At 53.5% G+C, this 14,019-nt stretch overlaps 1 protein-coding gene across 1 annotated transcript; it reads left to right on the top strand.

Moving 5' to 3' along the window:
* The first annotated feature begins 1,567 nt into the window (after positions 1–1,567).
* On the top strand, positions 1,568–13,351 carry LOC142250329 (uncharacterized). The gene is made up of 7 exons (XM_075322472.1): positions 1,568–1,611; positions 8,131–8,236; positions 9,359–9,556; positions 9,916–10,024; positions 10,417–10,509; positions 10,957–11,046; positions 12,329–13,351. The coding sequence occupies exons 2-7, from the start codon at positions 8,174–8,176 to the stop codon at positions 13,027–13,029; spliced, it is 1,254 nt and encodes a 417-aa protein (XP_075178587.1). The 5' UTR covers positions 1,568–1,611; positions 8,131–8,173; the 3' UTR covers positions 13,030–13,351.
* Positions 13,352–14,019: the final 668 nt, after the last annotated feature.

The raw sequence follows: 14,019 nt of genomic DNA, 5'->3' as shown, positions 1-14,019 counted from the left end.
ATAGAACTGTACCCTAAATATAAAGTATGGGGGTCCGATACTATAATCCTAAGGACTAGACCCAGCAGTGCCTTGTAATTGCGGAAAAACTTTCCGACCCTCATTTGCTGCCAGTGGGAGGAAAGTGGTCATCTCATGGATATTTAGACTGGTGGGGGGCTGCACAGGGTCTAGAATGGATGGAGACCCTACATTATAAAAGTCTGCGTGGAAACCCTCGCTTTATTTATGGGAATACCTCTTTAAATTTGGGTTATAGAGATTCCCTACTATTATTGAGGTTACCCGTCCACTTTTGGGGGTCTTTTTTTCACTTTAATGCCTGCACTTGGAGCTAAAATATCCTTTTTGTAATTGTGTTTCATTAAAAATGTTGCACCCTTTATCTTTCATCGTACGTTCACTGGCTGCAGACTGAGTTTACTGAGGATTGATCAGTGAGCTCATTCTGATGGGACTGTCTTTCTGAGCTCCTCTCAGCTGATTTATGACCCCAGATAGAATCAAAGTTAAATGTGTCGGGAAACCAAAGCGCCTGTAAAAGCCGAATGGGGCAAAAGGGTTAATGAAGCACAATTGCAAAAATATTTCTTAGCCCCAAATCCATGCGATTAAGGTTAAAAAAGAAAAGTTGCCCCAATGGTGGACTATCCCTTTAAGATTAAAGGGGATGTCCACCATTGGATATGAACAGCTGTATGTTGATGTATAAAATATTTAATAAAATGAAAACTTTGCTTCTGGACTGACACCGATCCTTCGCTCCTTGACATGTCACGTGACTGCTGCAGCCAGTCAATGGCTCCTGATCGGCTGCAGCGGTTACAGCATATTCCCTTTTAGAAGGGGATCCAAGAGCGACTACAGTCCGATTGGTAGGATGGATTTTTAATTTCTTTGCCACCAATAAGGTGTTTAAAAGTAGTGGACAGTCCCTCTAACGCCATTTTTTGGGGTTAGTGGGAAGCGACCAGGACAGGTTTCAGCCACTGGTTATAATCAATCGTGTTTCCATTCACCGATAACAAGCAGAGCTCTTGAAAATGGAAAGGATTCGATGCTTAACATTATAGAAGTGCAATAAACACCAAAAAATGTATTTTTGTGCTGAAATCTGGAAACCGCAATGATTTTTTCTTTAATTGCCGCAGAACTACAAATCCCAGCAGCCTGTAAAGACAGCAACCAATACAAATCAAAGCGATCCTAGCACTGTGGCATCTCGGGAAATGTAGTCCAGGCACCAGTACAACCCAACCTTCAATAAGTGACGTAGAACTACTCGACCTGACGCGCTCTGGAAAGCAACAGCCAATCACAGCTGAGGAGCCCGGTAGGCTGTCGGGAATTGTAGTTCAATCCTCGCTATAGACTAATGATCAGCGCACCGCGTAGAACTACATATCCCGTGTTGCCATACATGGACGGAAATGAAATACGACAAGGCTCCGCCGTGGCATGTTGGGAGTTGTAGTTTAGCAGAGGACGTAATTAGCAGTTGGAATACAATGACCTAACTACGATTCCCAGAATGCTCTTCGGAGGCGTTAAATAAGGAGCCAATAGGAGTGTGAGAGCCGGTGAGCCCGCCCCCTCACATGGTCGGAGAAGGTAGGAGCTTTGTGTTTGGACTGGGAAAGTGTTTACATGTGAGCGGAGCCGGGCGGGCGCGGTGTGCTGTGATATACGGGCGGCAGGAGGGCGGCGCAGCTGATGCGCCCCGAGTCTGCCCCTGTGAGCCTGATATATGGAAATAGCTGAGAAATGGGCTTGTTGCCTATAGCAACCAGAGTCAGGGCGCTGATTGGTTCATACACGCAAGGTCACGTTGCAGAATTTGCATACATTTTGGGGGTTCACTTATTTTTTTTACCCAGTGAGTTTCAGAGCAATGCTATTACCGGGGAGCAAAGTTCTGCGAGTTTCCCTTGTGTTTCCTTCAGATCTCTGCTTCCTGTCAGTGAATGGCAACTGCTGCATCTATGGGGCGCGGAGTGATCTGAAGGGTCTGTGAAGCCGCAGAGTGGCCCTTTTTATTTTTATCTGTGAAGTTTCTGCTGGTGGGAGATGACCGGACGGCTATCCAGAGCCTGCGCTGGCGGACGTGAGGGTCCATGACCTGCGCAAGTGGCTCTGGGTGCTAGACGGGTCTCTGGGGGTGGGTTCAGACGTTAGGCAGACCTACAGGGGTGGGCACGGGCGCAAGGCTGGTCTTAGGGGGTGGGCACGGGCGCTAGGCAGACCTACAGGGGCGGGCGTTAGGCAGGCCTCTGGGCATGGGTTCGGGCATTAGGCAGACCTACAGGGGTGGGCACGGGCGCTAGGCTGGTCTTAGGGGGTGGGCACGGGCGCTAGGCAGACCTACAGGGGCGGGCGTTAGGCAGGCCTCTGGGCATGGGTTCGGGCATTAGGCAGACCTACAGGGGTGGGCACGGGCGCTAGGCTGGTCTTTGGGGGTGGGCACGGGCGCTAGGCTGGTCTTTGGGGGTGGGCACGGGCGCTAGGCTGGTCTTTGGGGGTGGGCATGGGCGCTAGGCTGGTCTTTGGGGGTGGGCATGGGCGCTAGGCTGGTCTTTGGGGGTGGGCATGGGCGCTAGGCTGGTCTTTGGGGGTGGGCACGGGCGCTAGGCTGGTCTTTGGGGGTGGGCACGGGCGCTAGGCTGGTCTTTGGGGGTGGGCATGGGCGCTAGGCTGGTCTTTGGGGGTGGGCACGGGCGCTAGGCTGGTCTTTGGGGGTGGGCACGGGCGCTAGGCTGGTCTTTGGGGGTGGGCATGGGCGCTAGGCTGGTCTTTGGGGGTGGGCACGGGCGCTAGGCTGGTCTTTGGGGGTGGGCACGGGCGCTAGACTGGTCTTTGGGGGTGGGCACGGGCGCTAGGCTGGTCTTTGGGGGTGGGCACGGGCGCTAGGCTGGTCTTTGGGGGTGGGCACGGGCGCTAGGCTGGTCTTTGGGGGTGGGCACGGGCGCTAGGCTGGTCTTTGGGGGTGGGCACGAGCGCTAGGCTGGTCTTTGGGGGTGGGCACGGGCGCTAGGCTGGTCTTTGGGGGTGGGCACGGGCGCAAGGCTGGTCTTAGGGGGTGGGCACGGGCGCTAGGCAGACCTACAGGGGCGGGCGTTAAGCAGGCCTCTGGGCATGGGTTCGGGCATTAGGCAGACCTACAGGGGTGGGCAGGGGCGCTAGGCTGGTCTTTGGGGGTGGGCACGGGCGCTAGGCTGGTCTTTGGGGGTGGGCACGGGCGCTAGGCTGGTCTTTGGGGGTGGGCACGGGCGCTAGGCTGGTCTTTGGGGGTGGGCACGGGCGCAAGGCTGGTCTTTGGGGGTGGGCACGGGCGCAAGGCTGGTCTTTGGGGGTGGGCACGGGCGCAAGGCTGGTCTTAGGGGGTGGGCACGGGCGCAAGGCTGGTCTTAGGGGGTGGGCACGGGCGCTAGGCAGACCTACAGGGGCGGGCGTTAGGCAGGCCTCTGGGCATGGGTTCGGGCATTAGGCAGACCTACAGGGGTGGGCACGGGCGCTAGGCTGGTCTTTGGGGGTGGGCACGGGCGCTAGGCTGGTCTTTGGGGGTGGGCACGGGCGCTAGGCTGGTCTTTGGGGGTGGGCACGGGCGCTAGGCTGGTCTTTGGGGGTGGGCACGAGCGCTAGGCTGGTCTTTGGGGGTGGGCATGGGCGCTAGGCTGGTCTTTGGGGGTGGGCACGGGCGCAAGGCTGGTCTTAGGGGGTGGGCACGGGCGCTAGGCAGACCTACAGGGGCGGGCGTTAAGCAGGCCTCTGGGCATGGGTTCGGGCATTAGGCAGACCTACAGGGGTGGGCAGGGGCGCTAGGCTGGTCTTAGGGGGTGGGCACGGGCGCTAGGCTGGTCTTTGGGGGTGGGCACGGGCGCTAGGCTGGTCTTTGGGGGTGGGCACGGGCGCTAGGCTGGTCTTTGGGGGTGGGCACGGGCGCTAGGCTGGTCTTTGGGGGTGGGCACGGGCGCTAGGCTGGTCTTTGGGGGTGGGCACGGGCGCTAGGCTGGTCTTTGGGGGTGGGCACGGGCGCTAGGCTGGTCTTTGGGGGTGGGCACGGGCGCAAGGCTGGTCTTAGGGGGTGGGCACGGGCGCAAGGCTGGTCTTAGGGGGTGGGCACGGGCGCAAGGCTGGTCTTAGGGGGTGGGCACGGGCGTTAGGCAGGCCTCTGGGCATGGGTTCGGGCATTAGGCAGACCTACAGGGGTGGGCACGGGCGCTAGGCTGGTCTTAGGGGGTGGGCACGGGCGCTAAGCTGGTCTTTGGGGGTGGGCATGGGCGCTAAGCTGGTCTTTGGGGGTGGGCATGGGCGCTAGGCTGGTCTTTGGGGGTGGGCACGGGCGCAAGGCTGGTCTTAGGGGGTGGGCACGGGCGCTAGGCAGACCTACAGGGGCGGGCGTTAGGCAGGCCTCTGGGCATGGGTTCGGGCATTAGGCAGACCTACAGGGGTGGGCACGGGCGCTAGGCTGGTCTTTGGGGGTGGGCACGGGCGCTAGGCTGGTCTTTGGGGGTGGGCACGGGCGCTAGGCTGGTCTTTGGGGGTGGGCACGGGCGCTAGGCTGGTGTTTGGGGGTGGGCACGGGCGCTAGGCTGGTGTTTGGGGGTGGGCACGGGCGCTAGGCTGGTGTTTGGGGGTGGGCACGGGCGCTAGGCTGGTCTTTGGGGGTGGGTACGGGCGCTAGGCTGGTCTTTGGGGGTGGGCACGGGCGCTAGGCTGGTCTCCGGGGGTGGGCACGGGCATTAGGTAAGCCTTTGAGGGTGGGCGCTAGGTGAACCGGTGGTGGCTAGGCTGGCCTTCGTGGGCAGGTTCTAGGTGGCCCTGCAGGGACGGGTCGGCGAGGGTGGACGCTAGGCGAGCCTACGGGGCTGGGTGCTAGGAGGGCCTACGGGGTCTAGGTGGGCCTGTGAGTGATAGGCGGACCTCTGGGGGCACGCGCAGATGCTATGGGAGGCTCTGGAGGGTGCACAAGAGGCTTCAGTCCTGATTCCATTGCTGGTTGCCGTAGCGGACCCCAAGAAAGCCCCTGTCACTGCCATCTCCATCCTCTGATGAAGCCGGTGACCGGACTGCCCGGGGCAGCGTCCCAATATACCGCAGCTTCCAAAAAAAAAAGTGAAAGTTAAAGGCTTTTTAAAAAGGAAATGCCCTTCTATTAAGTTACAAAGACTATCTGGTGCCTGGGAGAGTCCAGTAGAAGTAAAAAAAAACAACCTATATAAAAAGATTTGCCTTTCATTAAATGTGATGAGGAGGCAGAAAGCTCAATGGCAGAACGGGATTTCTTTGGGGGGGCAGCAAAAGAAAAGAAACAAGTGCCTGTGTATATGGATAAAATGGATTACATAGCAGCATATAATCTTGTATGTAGCCCACCTCCGTGTCACGAGCGCTGGCCTCTGCTCACCACCTTCTCCAGCCGCCCTATGAGCAGTGAATGGAGCGGACGCCGAGCGCAGCAGGACCCCGATCTATGGAGCTGGCGGGTTCCAGCAGTCAGTGAATCCTCTTATAGAAAGATAATCCCTTTAATAAGTGCCTCAATCACCGCTCTTTCACGTCACCACTGCAGCCGATCACTGGCCTCAGTGGTGCTGATATGTGCGGCCAGTAATTGGCTGCAGCGTTCCTGTTAGCGATGGCTGTAGTGATATTGCAGGGACCGCTGGGCGCTGGTTAGTTGTGCGATGGGCTAGGGATGAGCAAACATGAACTGTAAAGTTTAGGGTCCACTGCTGAACCCCGAACGCGTACTTTTTACTGTACGCCCTGTTCGGGTTTGTCACCCGAGTAAAGCTTGTTGAAGGTTGCGGAGCAGCCAGTCAGCAAGCTTTTAGGCTGTGGGCACTTCCGGAGCCATCGCAGCCATGTTAAGTATTGGCATAGCTGTGATTGGCCAGCGCACCCCATGACTCGGCCTGTATAAAGGTCTGATCATGAGTCGCAGCGCCATATTGCCTTCATTAGAATAGGAAGAGTTCGGTGTAGAAGTGAAATACAGCGCTGCGTCACGCAGCTTTGTGTAGCAGTACAAAACCACAGCGTACAGGCGGTGTAATACAGTTTCCACCCATATCCTGTCCACCGTCATTAACTTGAGAACGGCGGCAGCTATAGGTATAGAAGTGGTGTCTAGGTATAGTAAAGTAGCCATGCGCTGCGCAATGAATCCACCTATAGCGCCACCTGCTGGAAAACAACGGAGTTAGCATTTTTATTTCGAAAACGGAACAAGATAGAGAAAAAAAGTGAATGACAAAGTTGTAGGGCATCATCAATTCCAAACGAATCGACACCTTGTATACAGAAATGCTGTGATTAGAACGTGTAAAACTCACAAGGCTGCGGACGTGAAGCGATACCTCATGGAGACCTTCCTACAAGTCATTGGGTATGGTGGCTGTGTGGAGTGGCCTCCGCTCACCTGACCTGACCCCATTGGACTTCTTTCTGTGAGGTCACATCAAACAGCAGGTGTATGCGACCCCTCCACCAACATTGCAGGACCTACGACCACGTATCACAGATGCTTGTGCAAACGTGTCACCCACCATATTGCACAGCGTGCAGCAAGATACAGTATGCTGTGCAGAGGCCAGATGTGCATTGCTGCTGACGGGGGCCATGGAGCATCAAAGTTACATGAGCGCCATATGCGTGACCAGCCTTCAGTGTTTTGGGGGGGGGGGGGTCATGGGTTTCATATCACAGCATTTCTGTATGCAAGGTGTTGATTCGTATTGAATTGATGATGCCATACAACTTTGTAATTCACTTTTTTTCTCTATCTCGTTCCGTTTTCGAGATAAAAATGCTAACTCCGTCGTTTTCCACCAGGTGGCGCTATAGGTGGTTTCATTGCGTAGTACATGGCTACTTTACTATACCTAGACACCACTTCTATGCCTATAGCTGCCGCCGTTCTCAGGTTAATGGCGGTGGACAGGATATGGGTGGACACACTGTATATTAATGGCCACATTAACACCAAACCCAAAAATGGAAATCCACTCTTGGTCCATTATTGAAAGTTGTCGTATTCAGACACAGCTGCCTGCTGTGAACAATATTTTTTTTTTTGTTCTTCTCCAAAATAAATGCTTCAGATTCCCGGGATAGACCCTAATCCACATGGGTGAGCAGCTTCAAGTGTAAATGTCTGGGACTGGCAGCAGCAAGTATAGCTAGCGGACCACTGCTCCATCTCAAATCCAGCTAGCGGTATACTGCGCTCAACACGAGCTGAAAATTAGGCCGTGTAAGGGGAACTTGGGAAAACAGGCTCAATCGGGGAATTTTAAAAAATAAAAATGTTTTGTGAGGGCGCCCTCCTTGGCTGTGATGGTGAAATGTGAAAAGCGGGTCGCAGGGTATAATGTAATGTGGGCTGCGCCTTAGACAGAAACTGTTTTAGTGCATGTCCTAACGCCACCGAGAATTAATGCACATTTTATCTCTGTTTTGCCGCCTCCTACTAGTACTACTACTCCGCTTGGTGCACCTACTCATCCGGTCAGTGTGACACCTGCACGACCATCCTCAGCTTAGCACAGGCAGGGGGACTCAACAGCCGGCTGTGCTGAAACTCGGATGTTTGGGGTTGAAGTTACCCACTGAGCTGGAGCTGTGGACGGACTCTGTAGGGGCCTTTTTTAAAATTGTTGCTCTGTGGGGCACCTTTTTCCTATCATGGCAATACAGAATCTGTAAGGGGCTTTTTTAAATTGCTGGTCTGTGGAGAATCTCTGAAGCCCTTTCCACATTTGTTTGCAGAACAATTGTCCTGCTCTTACCCCCGTTCAGGTTCCTTTTATAGCCCCCTAGCCCTTACTACAACTATTCTACAGCCCTGAACTTGGCTTCCCATGACTTGTGTAGGGTTCGTTGTTCAGGGTCGAGTTCGCCTGCTCAACCCGTAGTGTGTGTGGGTTTTTGGTTTTTTTTGTTGTTGTTTTTCTTTTGGGGTGGGGGGCGGGTTGTGCTGGTTCTCTTACGGACACCCCCCCCCCCCCACCCCCCTTAAACAAAAAATGGTTATCTACAGCTCTCACAACTAGTGAGGTGAAACAGATTCCTGTAAATACCCACGACGGGCACTAATCTCTGGCTGTAAGTATCGTTTTCTCTTGTTAGGGCGGTGAACGTTTGGAGAAGGATCCATGTGTGTGTGGAGACAATGGAGAAGGCAGAGGCCATACTTAATCACACGCTGGAGATCATCTGTCTCCTGACTACTGAGGTGAGGATCTGTGAACGACTCAGACCAGCTCATGGCGTGATCCCTTCCCCCACCTCCCCAGCTGCCGCCTTGGGCTCATGCCATGACCCACCCATTCCCCTAGCTGTCACTCATATCATTCCCCCTCCCCTGGCTGCCACCTCGGGCTCTTGGCGTGATGCCCCTCCCTTGGTAGCCGCCTCAGGCTCTTGGCGTGATGCCCCTCCCTTGGTAGCCGCCTCGGGCTCTTGGCGTGATGCCCCTCCCTTGGTAGCCGCCTCGGGCTCGTGGCGTGATGCCCCTCCCTTGGTAGCCGCCTCGGGCTCGTGGCGTGATGCCCCTCCCTTGGTAGCCGCCTCGGGCTCGTGGCGTGATGCCCCTCCCTTGGTAGCCGCCTCGGGCTCGTGGCGTGATGCCCCTCCCTTGGTAGCCGCCTCGGGCTCGTGGCGTGATGCCCCTCCCTTGGTAGCCGCCTCGGGCTCTTGGCGTGATGCCCCTCCCTTGGTAGCCGCCTCGGGCTCTTGGCGTGATGCCCCTCCCTTGGTAGCCGCCTCGGGCTCTTGGCGTGATGCCCCTCCCTTGGTAGCCGCCTCGGGCTCTTGGCGTGATGCCCCTCCCTTGGTAGCCGCCTCGGGCTCTTGGCGTGATGCCCCTCCCTTGGTAGCCGCCTCGGGCTCTTGGCGGGATGCCCCTCCCTTGGTAGCCGCCTCAGGCTCTTGGCGGGACGCCCTCCCTTGGTAGCCGCCTCGGGCTCTTGGCGGGACGCCCTCCCTTGGTAGCCGCCTCGGGCTCTTGGCGGGACGCCCTCCCTTGGTAGCCGCCTCGGGCTCTTGGCGGGACGCCCTCCCTTGGTAGCCGCCTCGGGCTCTTGGCGGGACGCCCTCCCTTGGTAGCCGCCTCGGGCTCTTGGCGGGACGCCCTCCCTTGGTAGCCGCCTCGGGCTCTTGGCGGGACGCCCTCCCTTGGTAGCCGCCTCGGGCTCTTGGCGGGACGCCCTCCCTTGGTAGCCGCCTCGGGCTCTTGGCGTGATGCCCCTCTCTTGGTAGCCGCCTCGGGCTCTTGGCGGGACGCCCTCCCTTGGTAGCCGCCTCGGGCTCATGGCGTGCCACACCATAGATAATGTCTTCCACGCTCTTCCACCAGGATTATATACTTGTGAAGAGAGAAGCCGATGGAAACCAGTGCACTTACAGCCTCCAAGCTGCTGAAGTTCATGACGACATGGCGGACTCTACGGCAACGCGATCGGATCTCACATTCACCCTCCTGGGAATAGCGGACCGAAATCAGAAGAAGATCCTGGAGCTGACCAATAAGATGATCCGGCTGTTGACATGTGAGGTGGGAAAATTAGGGCAGAGGATTCTAAAAAGTCATTTAAAGGCGTTGTCCAAAACCGTCCTACTCTAAACTCCCAGCAATCCAATGTTGTCCCTTTTTAACATTTTTCCCAAGTTAGTAGGATATTGCCCCTACATAGGATAGCGGACACATTACTGATCGCTGGGGGTCCGCCCATTAGACTTGGCCATCTCTGGCTCTCTCGTAGGAAATGTATGGAGCAGAAGGGCTCAACCTTACCTCCATTCCAAGGGGCCCATCAGACTCCTGGTTTCGATGACGGTCCCAGCAGTCAGACCTCCAGTGATCACACCTATCAAATTGACAGGAGATGACTTTTATGTGTGGTTGTATTTCAGGTGCCCTTAAAGTGTCAGGACGTGGCGGTTTATTTCTCAAAGGATGAATGGGAATATCTGGAAGGACACGGAGAACATTACAACTACAAGCGGGTGGGCGAAGCCAAAGGTAACCTGGAGCCCATGGATCTGATCTGCAGCCCAATTACTGAGCAGCCTCGAGGAGGAGCATTTAAAGGGGTTTTCCATCTCAATGTACCTATTTAGAAAAGGGGGGATGGTCCCAAAGCAGAAACAGATGGTCTGTTCTTGTGATAGAAGATGCATTTCTGATTGCAGAGGGTCTAAGGAGGGTTTCTAAGGGAGTGATGAAGATGGCAGTTCTGGGTGATCTTCACCAGTCCCGGATTAAATGAAGCAGGAGAGACCAAAGCACTCGCTGGGATTTGGGGATCCTGTTCTCCATAATCCCTTGAGATCCCAGCTGCCTACTTGATCAGAAACGCTCTTATTGTGTCTATAGGTTTTGATTTTTGGGACAATCCTTTTAATCTCTCGCAGGGGAACCTGTTCCCGTGAACCACCAGGACGTTGAGCAGCGTCTCCCAGCCCTGAACCATATTAAAGAGGAGCCGGACACCGGAGAATACGAGGGTAAGGCTGAAACGCCAAAAGAAGGGCAGATCAGAGGTTAGGAGAAAGAGTCGCTTGTCCCTGGTCCAGTCTGGACTTTGTGGGCAGTCTTTTCTTTTTTTTTTTTTTTTTTTTTTTTTTGTGGGCACCAATGTAGTTTACTGAGCCCCGTGACGTCGAGATGCAAAGGACGATACCCATTCATATCAATGGGCAGCCTATGTAACACAGGAAGGGTCCTCTGGAGCAAGGGATGGTTTTTCTGGCCAAGCCCGAGGATCATGAACTATGGTCCCCCCTTTTTTATCAACTGAGACTTCACCATTGGGTGTTTGGAATTGTTGAGGGGTTTTTTTTTTTTTTATTTTCTCGTACACTGGACAACCCTTTAGTTAGAAGGGATATATATATACATATACTCTGGGAGAAAACCTCTTCTTGACTTGTACCATTTGTTGTGATTTTTAGAAGTTCAGCAGACGTGTATCCCCCTGTGTCTCGTGAAGTCTGAGCCTAGAGACGTCGTCGTTGAGGACACAGCGGACAGAATCCACGAGGGTAAAAATCGCTTTTCCTTATTATTGAAACAATGGGGAGCCGTACATAGATATATAGCGGCCAGAGCCTCAGATTTGGACAAGATTGATATCTAAAGTTTAAGGGGGGGGGGGGTTATCTCCTGACTCGTCCTGATAGCGGAAGTTGGGGTAGATGAGAATCCGGCGGTCTGATTTTTAGTGTCCTGATCTGGTTATTCTTGGAGAGGTGTGGAGTGTGACCGTCTCCGGTGTTGATGATACATGGTTGTCAGATGGACAAGCATCTGGCGGATCGCTGCCTAATGGGTAAAAGTTTGGAGATGAGTCTAGGCACGGTGGCTCAGTGGTTAGCACTGCAGTCTTGTGGTGGCTCAGTGGCTAGCACTGCAGTCTTGCAGCGCTGGGGTCCTGGGTTCGAATCCAACCAAGGGCACCATCTACAAGGAGTTTGTATGTTCTCCCCGTGTTTGCGTGGGTTTCCTCCGGGTTCTCCGGTTTCCTCCCACACTCCAAAAAAAAAACAACCATACAGATAGAGACAGCGTTCCTGATGTATGTAAAGCGCTGCAGAATATGTTAGCGCTATATAAAGATTTATTTATTTAGGAAGCATTTTTGCCTTCCCCCAAATCCATTAGTCGCACACAAGTTGCGTTGATCTCTGCTATGAAAATTGCTTGTGGCGGCATCACGACCCCACATAATGTAACCGGGTTTCCAATCTTTACGCCCTAGTGGCGTCTACATTTTCAGTATGTAACGCCCATAGATATACTCGCCAACGAGCCACTGCAAGCTTTCTAACAATCCAATCAATTTGGGTCCAACACCCGGCGTCCCCACCGATCTGCTGTTTGCATTGGTCAGATGTAAATGGTGTTCGGTGCCGTCTCGCCATGCCATGTACTGGTTAGCTTTTGGGGTACTGCTGTCCAGCTGTCATTCATTTCAATAGAAGATGATCTCCAGTACCTGGGATTGGCCACCACACCTCTTCGAATGTCGTTGGTGGAGCTGATGGCAGCTGATCGGTGGGAGTGTTTGGCGTCTTCCCTCTTTAGCTGATGTTGAAGGCCGATCCTGAGGATAGACCATCAGTATCGGAGTAGAGGGCAATCCTTTTTAACCATTAAATAAAATAAATTTACAATCTTGAGTAATGCATGGACACGCTGAGTCCTCAAACGTGGATACTTATTGGGGTCCCTCCCACCGAGAGGCCTCATTTGTCCTTACTCTGACATTATTCAGATGGCAGCGGAGGAAAACATTTCTGACATTTTTTCTTTTTTTTCTAACAGAAAATGAGTACATCCAAGATCCGACCGTCAGATCTGAAATAATATATCAGTTAACAGTCACCGATAAAAGATGCAGAAAATCGAGGTCAGGAGGGAAGATGTTTCCATGTCAGCGGTGCGGCAAAAAATTTGTCAACAAGGCGTCTCTCAGCCGTCACCTGAAAATTCATACGGGGGAGAAAGCCTTCCCGTGTAACACGTGCGGGAAGATGTTTTCCTGCAAGAATCATATGGAAACTCATCAAAGGATCCACACCGGGGAGAGACCGTTCTCCTGTGCGGAGTGCGGCCGGAGATTCACAAACCATTCCCATCTGGTGCTCCACAAGGTGGTCCACACCAGAGAGAAGCCGTTCTCATGTCCAGTGTGCGGGAGAAGATTCACCAGGCAATCGAGTGTGGTCAAGCACTCAGGGATGCATGCGGAGAAAAAGCCGCACGTGTGCAACGAGTGCGGTAAGAGTTACTGCCAGTATGCCAATTTAGTGGTCCACAAACGGCTGCATTCTGGGGAGAAGCCGTACACCTGTAAGTATTGCGAGAAAGGCTTTATCTGTAAAGCCACCATGCAGAGGCACGAATTGTCCCACACTGGGGAGAAGCCATTCGCCTGTCCCCAGTGTGACAAGTGTTTCGTTGATAACTCCACCCTCAACAAACATAAACGGAGAGTCCACGTCAAGGAGCCTAAAACGTCCTAGCGGACAGACGGTGGCTGCTCGCTGGGAGAGCGAAGACATGAGGCCTCGACGTGGCATGATGGGAGGTCCCTGAAGAGAACTAAGACCTAGCGATGAGTAGACTAGAGCAGTAGAATGGTGTCTTCTCGAGCAAGACCCTGGTGGTCCAGTGGCTGAATGGTCTGAACAAGCCACAATGTATTTAAGGTCTAGGATACATCAGCTCTTCACTTACGTGATGTATTTCAGAAGGGTCAATTTCTGTTGGATTTTATTTTATTTTTTTTCCTTTTTCCAGTGTTAATCACTGATTCTGTTCCAAAGATATAAAATAAAATCATGCTCGCTCATTGTGTGTGGTCATCGAGTGGGGAATGGGCTAAGCGGGAATGAAGTTACTCAGGTAGGTAGATTGGAGGCAGAAAGTAATAACGGCTCGGCGCTGATGGGAGGTTCATGGAGTTGACCTTCAAAAATCACAAGGCTTTTTCCATTCACTACGATAAGAACATTGAGGTCCTGGTGTTTTGTGCATTTTTTTTTTTTTTTGAGCTTTGTTTTGAAAAATACTAAAAAAATGACATCTGTTCTTCGAAGCGGCTCCTCATAATTTGCTCCAACTTGTGCACCGTCCAAGCAAAAGACTGCAAAATATCTTTTAGGGGAAAAGACACTGGAAATCTAATAACTCTTCATAAACCAAGAATTTTCGCCATCAGAGCAGAGAGATGGGTTCGCCCCTCATTTGGACACACTCCACCCACTCCAACGCCTCTCCACCGCATCAGTTTGGTTTTCTGTCCTAGGATCGTAGAGCCAGAAGTGCTGTGGCGCTGTCAGAGTGCAGGACGGCTTAGGGTTGGGGCCCATGGGTTTTTTTAAGACCAGGGGCCTCAGCCCCCCTTTTTTAAGCACTACTAGCTAGATCTTTCTGCCATGTCTGATATGACATTCGGTAGAAGGGTTCTATAGGCTGTGGTCCCTCCCTAATGGTGTTATCTTTTGAATCTC

This window comes from Anomaloglossus baeobatrachus, chromosome 9 (genome assembly GCF_048569485.1).
Source record: "Anomaloglossus baeobatrachus isolate aAnoBae1 chromosome 9, aAnoBae1.hap1, whole genome shotgun sequence".
Taxonomy (NCBI): domain Eukaryota; kingdom Metazoa; phylum Chordata; class Amphibia; order Anura; family Aromobatidae; genus Anomaloglossus; species Anomaloglossus baeobatrachus.
The sequence above is the reverse complement of the archived record's forward strand: the minus strand, read 5'-3'. Positions and strand labels throughout refer to the sequence as shown.

Bases quoted from the DNA above. Each gene is read 5' to 3' on its own strand.
- LOC142250329 (XM_075322472.1), top strand. From the start codon at position 8,174: ATGGAGAAGGCAGAGGCCATACTTAATCACACGCTGGAGATCATCTGT. The intron at 9,557-9,915 runs GTGGGAAAATTA...GTTGTATTTCAG, and splicing joins TCCGGCTGTTGACATGTGAG to GTGCCCTTAAAGTGTCAGGA. The intron at 11,047-12,328 runs GTAAAAATCGCT...TTTTTCTAACAG, and splicing joins AGCGGACAGAATCCACGAGG to AAAATGAGTACATCCAAGAT.